The sequence below is a fragment of the Delphinapterus leucas genome, chromosome 6 (genome assembly GCF_059928025.1).
Source record: "Delphinapterus leucas isolate spDelLeu-1000000601 "Yukka" chromosome 6, BTC_Dleu_Yukka2, whole genome shotgun sequence".
NCBI classification, from domain to species: domain Eukaryota; kingdom Metazoa; phylum Chordata; class Mammalia; order Artiodactyla; family Monodontidae; genus Delphinapterus; species Delphinapterus leucas.
The window spans coordinates 82,300,339-82,312,577 of record NC_143134.1 but is presented as its reverse complement, the minus strand read 5'-3'; the positions used below and the strand labels follow the sequence as shown (position 1 = coordinate 82,312,577).

Below are 12,239 nucleotides of genomic sequence, written 5' to 3'. Positions count from 1 at the left end.
ACCCCTAAAATTACTAAATGCATGGAGCATCTGAATGAAAATTAGAAGCCCATACATCATAGCATGTGGAAATTCAGGGCAAGAAAAGTCATTTAATCTACTGGTGCTATAAATGCTATAAATAAAGAACAGAAACCTAGGGACTTAAAAAGTCCAACAATAGTTGCAGAACAGTGCCACTAGGACCTAGGGCTCATGTGAATCAATACCACCTACCTCTTTTTAGAACTCACAGGTCTACTGCCTATGTGTATCCTGACCTAACAACCGCCAAATAAGTTCCTTTATCCAAGTCTTTTATCTGAAATACGTGGAAAATCAAATGTCCTGGTTTAATACAAAAAGCTGGATATGCCAAGCTAGTCACCTTTACTGTTCCTTTAACTGGCTTTAAACCACTGAACATTTGCCTGCAGGTTGACTGAATCATTATTAGGGAGGAGATATGCTAGGAATGCTGCAGTCTCTTGCTTCAGAAGCACAATTTCATCCATCTAAAGGTCCTGATTCGTATGATTACATAAATTCACACTATATTTCAAACAAATAATATTATATTTTCTTCTATATATACACCCTTCAGAGATCAAAGAAAACTCGGGATAGACAACAACCTTCAAGAAAATGCTGGCGATATTTTAACGACGGTTATGTGTGGGGACTCTGAAGCCAGTATTTAATTCCACCTCTTCCAATTTAAAGGTATTATTGCTTTATGGAAGTCCTTTAACTTCCACCGTTTCAGTCCCATCACATGTTAAAATGAAGTTTAAAACTGTATATTCTTCAGAGGTTTGTTGTAACGGTTAAAGCAAAAGTAGATTATTTAGAACAATGTCTAGTGCATAATAAATGTTACATAATTATTTGTATTAGAAGCCCATGACGCAATGGCCTTGGGTTTGAAAATTACATTCAGAGGTCAAACAAGGAAGCACGTGGAAAGGCTCATAATGAGATACCTGAACTCTGTTGCGATTAAAGTATGTGTAATGTGGACATCCTCAATATTTGAAAAAAATTTTCAGACTTCAAAAATACCTTGATTCCAAGATTCCATGGTCTAAAATCCTCAGTCTGATCAATTTCTAAGGGTTCAAGCAAAGGTTCCCACACACCAAACATTTCATTGTAATAATGTACCTAGAGAGAGAATTTTTAATTTTTTAAATAAGGCACTCTGATATTTTCTAAAATGATCTTCCATGCTGTTTCCCACCAGCATTCCTTTTGGCTGTGCTATTTCTTCCATGTGAAAACCGTCTACATGCCATTCATTAGTTTCCTCATGCTTTCCTCACTTGGCTAACTTCGTGGTCTAGTCTTCACAATTTAATCCAGAAAAAAAATCTCTTTTAGGTATCTTTCCTTGACTTTCAGGCTGGGCTTAACATCGAAAGCTGTGTTCATCTATCAAACACTACTGACATGTTTTAAACATATCTGTCTACCTCCACTGACTTTTCGAAAGCCCTTGAGGCAAGTAACATATGATTCAATGAGTATGCACTTATTTGAATTCTCTGAACCTCTTGGACATCCTAGATCAAATCCTCTGCAAAATACAGATAATTCTAGCTAAAATCTGGAAAGTTGAAATCTAGTCTGTCAGTTCCACCTCTATTAGCATATAACTCTGTATCAACACAAATGTTATAGGAGCTTATAAATTTTCGTATTTACTGACTTAGGTAGAGTATCAGATTAGTTTCTACTTGACATCAACTCAATTAATAATTTAAAGCAAAATATCTCTGGGATGATTCTATGTAGATAAATTCTGACGCAAAATATATGTTGGTTCAAAGCAAATATCTTCCATATAACTAAAGGACTCTCACAAAAATCTGAAAGACCTTGGTGGAGTCTCACTACATTATAAAGATTCTGCGTTATATAAAAGTATAAGGCATATTTTTCTCATTCTTTATATTACTATTTTAGAAGAGATTAAGAAATAGTCTATTATCATTTTAAAGGAAAAAGGATACTCAATTTAATTCTTAAAATTAAGAATTTTTCATCTACTCAAAACTGTCTATTAATATCATCAACTTTAAGATGAATGAAACCAGTTGAAATATAAACTTAATATGGACATGTACTCTAAAAGTAACATACACATAAAAACAACTATATCAAGGGCATAAATTTGTACACTTTCTTCCAAAAGTTTTGTGAACCAACATCATACTTAGGATAAATTTAATTTAAATGTTTAAGTAAGAGTCCCCAAATAGTCCATGTATAGCATTATTTGTTATAAAATCTGGAAAAATACTACATATGCTTACTTCTAGCTCAAGCTGACAGTGGAGATTTATTAGGGAACTCCAGTTTTTGCCTTCCCCTGAGAAACGTGACTTTGCCAAAAGCATAGGTACTGTTCGATGACCAATTCCAGCCCCAAAAACTAGAAAAATAGAATCAATGTTCATTCTTATTATCTCTCCTTTGGGTACCAATTCAGTTGGGGAAGCTATTTTTTCAACTTCATTTGGTTCTTCAAGAAACCACATTTTTAAATTCTTTGTATCCTTCTTTTCCCATAAATGTGCTGTAGAAGAAGCAGTTTCTTGTGGGATGGTTTCCTTAGCTGTATAAAGTGCTGAAGTTATGGTAATCACAGTGTTTATGATAACTGGTGAAACCTAAGGGGAAAAATTTAATTAAAAAATCTACATAAACCACTTTCAAAAAATACACACTTCAAAAAAACATTAAATATATTTGTAAAGGATCAAGAGGAATTAATATTGAACTAACCTTACTACCAAGAAATAGTAGATACAATTTGCTGCCCACAAAAAAGTTTTTTGATTATCATAACTAATTTCAATAGTTAAAATATTTATATGTCGATATTAAATGGATCAACTATACATACTATAAGGATGTTAACTACAGAAGCAGTCAACTGCCAATAACAAAATATATGAAAACATTCATTATAAAATATGTATTAAATATCATTTTAAAATTACGTGTCATAAAAGATTTTCAAAAATAGCTTTTTTTTGCTTATTTAACAAAAGAGTTGCTATAATAATTGCTTATTTCTAAGTTTTATTAATTTTTTCAAAAGGGCACCGACTACATTGTAACTTACCTTCAGTGTCAGGGATTTTACTGATAATTCAATCACTTGTGGATCTGTACGTATCTGAGTAGCTTGACAGAACAAGTCACAAGGCTGCAAAACCTGTGAGAGAAAAACCAATACTATTAAATTAACATGTTCTTAAAATATTTTTATTTAAAGACTTGCCCAGTAATAGATAAGTATGTTAAATAAACAAGTTAGTAAAAATAACTATTTAAAAACAAGTGAATCAATAAAACATTTCTTAATTATCCTCTTATTCATTATTTATAAAAAATAGAAAGTACTAACATTAGCAACACTATTGATACAATAAGTAAAAGAATTTCTTAAATATGCTTAAATACATGAAAATTCCTCAAAACTTGTATTCTGTATTTTATTTTACAGAAGTCCCTTGGAATCCCTGGGGAATTGGTTCCAGAACATACACACCTGTCCCCTGCCCCCTACCCCTCACCCATGGCAGATACTAAAATCCAAGGATGTTCAAGTCCTATATATAAAATGGCATAGTGTTCAAAGACAAATACTATATGATTTCACTTACATGTGTAATATAAAAAATAAAAAACAAACAATATAAATGAACAAACCAAACAAAAGAAACATGTAGATATAGAGAACAGAGGGGAAGGGGTGGGGGACAAAACGGGTAGAGGTCAACTGTATGGTGACCGATGAAAACTAAATATTTGGTGGTGAGCATACTGCTGTGTATGCAGAAGTAGAAAAATAATATTGCATACATGAAACTTATATAATGTTATAAGCCAACATTATCTCAAGAAAAAAAGGCATAGTACAGTCAGCCCTCTGTATCCACAGGTTCTGTATTTGTGGATTCAACTGTGGATTAAATTACTAAAATAAAATTTTATCATGGTATTCTTTTCCATTATAAAATGAAGTAAAATGAATTAATCTATATAGGACAAGCTACAAAAAATGAGAAGAAAAAATTATAAATACATTAGACTTACTAAATAATTCTTAATATAATTATAAATTAACTGAGTTTTCCCTAACTATGGTAAGCATAAACCTGTCCTGTAGCCCCTAGTGACTCACGTTCCTCCCAAATGCAAAATATATTCACCACCTCCTAAGGTTCCCTTATTTAATATTTATTTATTTATTTACTTATTTGGCTGTGCCGGATCTTAGTTGCGGCACATGGGATCTTCGCTGTGGCATGCAGGATCTTTTTTTTTAGTTGTGGCATGCGGGATCTTTTGTTGCGGCATGTGGGATCTAGTCCCCTGACCAGGGATCCAATCCGGGCCCCCTGCATTGGGAGTGTGGAGTCTTAACCACTGGACCACCAGGGAAGTCCCCCTCCTAAGGTTCCTAATAGTCGCCTCCCATCACAGCCCAAAGTCCAAAATCTCATCATCTAAATCTGTATCTCACCACATAATCAGTTCATCTACATCTCTCATTAAATAAAAATTCTAAAATCTCATCTCTCTCATCAGCTCAAAGTCTAAAATCTAAATCAAGTCCAGATGTTGATGAAGTTCCTGGGTGTAATCTATTAAGTACAACTGCTGGAGCACAATTTCTCTTAAAACTGAAACTAAGATGAGTTGCTTGCTCCCACCACTCTCAACATAGAATGGTGGGACAGATATAGGATAAGAACTACAGATATTCCAATTCAAATACAAGGCAGAGGATGTTCCTTAAAAAACTACAAATAGAACTACCATATGACCCAGCAATCCCACTACTGGGCATATACCCTGAGAAAACCATAATTCAAAAAGAGTCATGTACCAAAATGTTCATTGCAGCTCTATTTACAACAGCCAGGAGATGGAAGCAACCTAAGTGTCCATCATCGGATGAATGGGTAATGAAGGTGTGGCACATATATACAATGGAATATTACTCAGCCATAAAAAGAAACGAAATTGAGCTATTTGTAATGAGGTGGATAGACCTAGAGTCTGTCATACAGAGTGAAGTAAGTCAGAAAGAGAAAGACAAATACTGTATGCTAACACATATATATGGAATTTAAGAAAAAAAAAATGTCATGAAGAACCTTGGGGTAAGACAGGAATAAAGACACAGACCTACTAGAGAATGGGCTTGAGGACACGGCGAGGGGGAAGGGTAAGCTGTGACAAAGCGAGAGAGAGGCATGGACATATACACACTACCAAACATAAGGTAGATAGCTAGTGGGAAGCAGCCGCATAGCACAGGGAGATCAGCTCAGCGCTTTGTGACCACCTCGAGGGTGGGATAGGGAGGGTGGGAGGGAGGGAGACGCAAGAGGGAAGAGATATGGGAACATATACATGTATAACTGATTCACTTTGTTATAAAGCAGAAACTAACACACCATTGTAAAGCAATTATACTCCAATAAAGATGCAAAAAAACAAAACAAAAACAAATACAAGGCAGAAGGAAGCCACTAGTCCAAAGAAGCTCTGAAATCCAGCCAGATAAATAAGTTTCTTGATTAGATTTCAAAGTCTAGGAACAATTCTCTGTGGCTCTCAACTCCACCCTGAGTCATCCTTCCTTTTTTTTTTTTTATAAAAGGTTGCACAGGGCTTCCTTGGTGGCACAGTGGTTGAGGGTCCGCCTGCCAATGCAGGGGACGTCGGTTCGTGCCCCGGTCCGGGAGGATCCCACATGCTGTGGGGCAGCTGGGCCCGTGAGCTATGGCCGCTAAGCCTGCGCGTCCGGAGGCTGTGCTCCGCAACGGGAGAGGCCACAACAGTGAGAGGCCCGCGTATCGAAAAAAAAAAAAAAAAAAGTTCGTGAATCTTTAATAAACATGTGCATGTGTCTTTTTGAAATATGGTTTTCTCTGGGTATATGCCCAGTAGTGGGATTGCTGGGTCATATGGTAATTCTGTTTTTAGTTTTTTAAGGAACCTCCATACTGTTCTCCATAGTGGCTGTATCAATTTGCATTCCCACCAACAGTGCAAGAGGGTTCCCTTTTCTCCACACCCTCTCCAGCATTTGTTTGTAGACTTTTTGATGATGTCCATTCTAACCAGTGTGCGGTGGTGCCTTACTGTAGTTTTGATTTGCATTTCTCGAATAATTAGTGATACTGAGCATCTTTTCATGTGCATGCACCCCAAGGTTCACTGCAGCACTATTTACGATAGCCAGGTCATGGAAGCAACCTAAATGCCCATCGAAAGACGAACGGATAAAGAAGATATGGTACACACATACAATGGAATTTCACTCAGCCATAAAAAGGAATGAAATTGGGTCATTTGTAGAGACGTGGATGGACCAAGAGACTGTCATACAGAGTGAAGTAAGTCAGAAAGAGAAAAACAAATATCGTATATTAATGCACATATGTGGAACCTAGAAAAATGGTACAGATGAACCGGTTTGCAGGGCAGAAATAGAGACACAGATGTAGAGAACAAACGTATGGACACCAAGGTGGGGAAGCGGTGGGGGGTGGTGGTGGTGGTGTGATAAATTGGGAGATTGGGATTGACATGTATACACTAATATGTATAAAATAGATAACTAATAAGAACCTGCTGTATAGAAAAAAAGTAAAATTCAAAAAAAAAGAAACTATTTTCTAATATAAATGACTATGATATCAATTAAAGTTCAACTAATTGCAACTTATCAAAATGTATGTGGCTAAAACAGCTAGCTGGCCATAAATATCTTTCTCAAAATTCCCAATAATCATAGATGTTTCCCTTATATGGTTGTTCAGCTAAGGATCTCCTTTTTTAGACTTCTATTTCCATCTGTGAAGGAAGAAACTTGTGACCAAGCAATAATCCACCTACAAGTTGAAAAGTCATGTTAAAAAAAAAGTCTGCGTGATATAAAAGAATGAAATTGGAACATTCTCTAACACCATATACAAAAATAAACTCAAAATGGACTAAAGACCTAAATGTTAAGATGATACTATAAAACTCCTAGAAGAAAACATAGGCAGAGACCTTTGGCATAAACTGCAACAATATTTTTTAGGATCCCTCTCATGAAGCAAAGGAAATAAAAGCAAAAATAAACAAATGGGACCTAATTAAACTTAAAAGCTTTTGCATAGCAAAGGAAACCATTGACAAAATGAAAAGAAAACCTACCAAATGGGAGAAAATATTTGCAAGTGATATGACCAATAAAGGGTTAATATCCAAAATACAGAAACAGCTCATACAACTCAACATCAAAAAACCAAACAATCAGATTAAAAAATGGGCAGAAGAACTGAAGAGACATTTTTCCAAAGAGGACATGCAGATGGCCAACAGGCACACGAAAAATTGCTCAACATAGCTAATCATCAGAGAAATGCAAATCAAAACCACAGTGAGGCATTACCTCACACCTGTCAGAATGGCTATCATCAAAAAGAACACAAAATACAAATGTTGGCGAGCATGTGGAGAAAAGGGAACCCTTATACACTGTTGGTGGGAATGTAAATTAGTGCAACCACTATGGAAGACAGTATTGAAGTTTCTTAAAAAACTGAAAACAGAACTACCATATGACCTAGCAATTCCACTCCTGGGTAATAGCCAAAAAACCCAAAAACCCAAATTCAAAAAGATACATGGACCTCAACGTTCAAAGCAGCATTATTTACAATTGCCAAGATATGGAAGTAACCTTAGAGGCCATAAACAGATGAATGGATCAAGAAGATGTGGGGTGTACACACACACACACACACACACACACACACACACACACACACAGAGGAATACTACTCTGTCAGGAAAAAGAATAAAAATTTGCCATCTGCAGAAACATGGATGGATTTGGAGGGCATTATGCTAAGTGAAATAAGTCACACAGAGAAAGACAAAGATTGTACGGTATCACATGTAGAATCTAAAAAATAAAATAAACTGGTGAATATAACAAGAAAGAAGCAGACTCATATTCTAGTGGTTACCAGTGGGGAGAGGGAAGCAGAAAGAAGGGCAATATAGGGGTAGGGGAATAAGAGGTACAAACTATGAGTTATAAAATAAGCTACAAGGATATACTGTACAACAGAGGGAATATAGCCAATATTTATAATAACTATAAATAGAGCATAACCTTTAAAAATTGTGAATCACTATATTATATACCTGTAACTTATGTAATATTGTACAGTAACTATGCTTCAATTAAAAATAAAGTCTGCTTGAAACTATAAGCATGCTACCTAGGCAACCTTGCAAAGTCCCCAGGGAAAAAAACAGGAGCAGAGAAGTTATCTCAAAACTTCATGGTAGTTTACCTTCTAGTTATTTGTGAAGTGCTTTAGACACACACACACACACACACACACACACACACACACACACACACACCACTAAGCAGAAGGCAATATTGCTAAGTAGAGTGAAATGGTCAGCAATTTCAGAATGATATGGAGAATGGGGCTGAAAAGAAAAAAAACAATTTCAGAATCTGCCACAAATGGGCTTTAATATGGGCCCTAGTAAGTACTCCTGGCTGTCAGATGGGATGCAGAGAGAAATACTATATACTAGTGGATATGAACCAGGAGTAAACAAGGCTTTACAACAACTGCAACCCAGCCTCTAATAAGTTTAATTCCTACTAGATAAAGGTAAATTGTTCCCAGTCTAGATGTCTAACAAAGAGCAAGTGAAAACCTCCTTACAGGAAGAAAATAATCAGTGAAACCTCTATAACATTTCATTATACTGTCTGGCATTCAATAATAAAGTATCTGATATAAGAAGAAACAAAAACTAAAGAGAAAACAGAAATAAACAGAGATGACTCAATTATTGGCATTATCAAGCACAAACTTTAAAGTAATTTTGATTAATATGTAAAAAAAATGAATGACAGAGGGGTCAATAAAAAGAAATTATATAACTTAAAAATGCAATACTAGAAATTAAGAACTTGATAATAATGTTTAATAGCACACTAGACAAAACAGAAGACAGAATTAGGAAAAAAAATTAGGAAAATTAGGAAAAAACATCCAGTGTGAAGCATGGAACAATATGAATGGAGAATAAAGAAATGTGCTTAAGTGACATATGGAATATGACTAAAATGTCTAACAAGAAACTGAGAGTCCAAGAAGGGAAGGAGAGAGAATATGTGACATAGAAGCAATATCTAATGAGATAATGACAAAGAATTTTCTAAACCTATGAAATACACAAAGCTACAGATTTAAGAAGTACCACAGGCTCCAAAAGAATAAATATAAAGCACATCTAGACATACCATGAAAGTTTTAAATGTACATAGCTACCAATTTAAAACTTTATATCCAGCAAAATTATCCTTCAAAAGAGAAAGCAAAATAAAGACATTTCCACACAAAAACTGACAGTATCTGCCACCAAGAGACCACATTAAAATAAATACTAAAAGGGGCTTTTCAAAAAAATAAAAAATAAATAAAATAAAATAAAAGGAGCTTTTCAGGAAGAAAATGATTCCAGATGTAAAAATGGAGATGTAGGAAGAAAAACTAATAGAAACAGATTATATGTGGTTAAATATAAATGAATACTGACTGCAACAAAAACAAAAATACCCTGTAGATTCTAAATATATATTGAATTAAAATCTATGACTACTATTACAAAATGGTAGAAGAGGATTTAAAGCATTCTAAAAGATTTAAAAGTGGTAAAAACATTTATATTAGACTTTACTAAGTCTAGAATGCATGTTATAATATCCAGAAAAATTTAAAAGTCCTATTAATCCCCCAAAAAGAACAATACAGAGAAGAAAACAACATAAAACATATGGAACAAATAGTATGAATAGTAGGTCACAGATTTAAAACCAATTACAGTACAGGAGTTACAGTGAGTAAATGCACTAAATCTTAATTAAAAGACTCAACTATGAAAAACAAATAAATACGCTGCTTACAAAAATACCGTAGCTTAAACATAAGGAAACTGAAAGGTTAAAAGTAAAAGGATAGGAAAAGATATACCATGCAAATGCCACAAAGAAGCTGGAATAGGTATACTAATAGTAGGTAAGTAGAATTTAGAAATCATTTCCAGAGATAAAGAAGACATTTTAATAAAATGGTCAAATCTACCAGCAAGATTTAATACAGAATGTGTACATATTTAAATGATCTAGCTTCAAAATATATAAAGGAAATATTGAAAAAACTAAACATAAAATAGCTAAATTCACAATGAAAATAGATTTTAATAGATTTCTTTCAATAAACTGATAAAATGGACAGGGAAAAAAAAGGTTCTAAGAATATAGCAGATCTGAACAATATTATGGACAAAATCTATCTAAATAGAATGCTATTCCTCAAACAACAAAACACACTTTATCCCCAGTGGACATTCAATATTCATAAAAACAAAGCCAACCATATCCTGGGCCATAAGATAAGTCTCAACAAACTTCAAAGAATTAAAATCAGAATATGTTAATAGACCACAGTGATATCAATGTATAAATCAACAATAAAAAGACAACCAGAAAACCCCTAAATATTTGGAAATTAAGCAAAACCCTTCTAATCCACACATAAAAAATAAAAATGAGGAAGTATTTTTAACAGAATAAAAATACAACATATCAACACTAGTAGCTGTGCTTAGAGGAAAAATTACTCTCTTAAAAGGCATATGCTGGGAAGAAAAAAGACAGAATATCAATTATCTAAGCATCCATTAAGAAGTTAGAAAAATTACAGCAATTTAACCCAAATAAAAAAAAAACAACAACAATAATAAAACAGAAAACAAATGTATAATGAAGGGAATCAAGCAGGTGACATTTTGGTCTTTAGAAAGACTGCCTTTGTTGGGCTCCCTTAAAACTGTGTGCTGACATATTACTAAATTCTGGCCAAAAGGATGTGAGCAGAAGTGGTATGTGCAACTTCTGGGCAGTGCTCTTAGAATGGGCATCCCTTTTTGCCTTCATGTTCTCTCCTTACCACCACCACTCACCCCCAGCAACCTGCAACGTAGGTACATTGTGAACTATCTTTGAACAAGCAGATTAAGTTACAGCCTACGAATAGTGGAACAAGATGGAAAGAGCCTGGTTCCCCTACATTACACCAGAGCCATTAAACTGAGTCATTATTCCATGTTTCTAGAAAGAATACTTAGTTCTACCATGCATTAGCTACCTTTTGGAGGGGGGACCTCTTGTTACAGCAGCCTAATTAATATCCTAATACAAAATTTCATACCTAAAAATTGGCACTACTGCAACAAAGTAAAAAGTATCTGTGACTGATTTAGCAACTGGATAGACAAGGGATATATCAAAATACAAAGCTGATAATTCTAACAATGCTACAGCAAAATATTTGGTAAAACTGCTACTGGTGGTACCTAGGAAGACAGACCATGTTCTTAACAACAACAAAAAAAAAGCCTAAAATTTTAGCTAGACAGGTCTGGCTAGAATCTTGATGTGTATTAGCTCCTTCTTTCTATTGTTTGCAAAGGCCTATAAGAGAAGGGAAAACACTGAGGGGAGCCAAGCTCTAAAGAGGAAACTCAGCAAGAAATAAGACTGTGGCTGCTATTTTTTCTCTGGCAATTTTTGCTAAGATCAGACATGGGAGCCAAAAAAAAAAAAAGATAACAGATGTGGCTATCCCCCTCCCCCAAACCTACTGTTAAAATAGCCTTTACTAAGTCAGGATGAAGGGAGGATAGGCAGATGACAGATTCGTAAATAAAACAAGAAAACCACCCTGTGAATAAATAGTAGCTTTGGATATTAAGGCTACTTACAAATGGAACCACCGAGATGGCAAACTAAACATTTAACGAACTAAGGACTGCCAAAGAGACCAGTATCTGGCATACAAAAGCTTGTTATTATTAAAACTGCTAAAACAATCTCCAAGTAATAAACTCAACAGGAAGTAAGCTGTGAAAACAGTGCAGTTCCCGAAAAAAGAAAACAGCCACTTCAGATGTGTCTACAGTGGATAATGATTAAAAAAAAAATCTCTCAGAGGGGAAAGCCAGAGCCACGTGAGAAAATGAGGACAATGTTCTTTCAAGAGAAAGAAAATCAAAGACTCCAACTCGGGCTATCCAAGGAATTTACTCCACTGCTGGAGCTTAAAGTTTTCACAATTCCACTCAGCAGGATATGATAATTGTTATGA

At 34.8% G+C, this 12,239-nt stretch overlaps 1 protein-coding gene across 7 annotated transcripts in view; it reads right to left on the bottom strand.

Annotated features, from left to right (window-relative positions):
* VPS13A (vacuolar protein sorting 13 homolog A) overlaps nt 1-12,239 on the bottom strand; it is a 273,758-nt gene that overhangs the window by 114,458 nt on the left and 147,061 nt on the right. For 6 of the 7 annotated variants that reach the window (XM_089913319.1, XM_089913320.1, XM_022573468.3 and 3 more), the window contains exons 40-42: nt 3,110-3,202; nt 2,295-2,651; nt 1,042-1,143 (exon numbers count right to left, since the gene is read on the bottom strand). In XM_089913319.1, coding sequence (XP_089769445.1) covers nt 1,042-1,143; nt 2,295-2,651; nt 3,110-3,202 — 552 coding nt within the window. The remainder of the gene's footprint in view (nt 1-1,041; nt 1,144-2,294; nt 2,652-3,109; nt 3,203-12,239) is intronic. The other variant, XM_089913321.1, reaches the window with a different exon arrangement.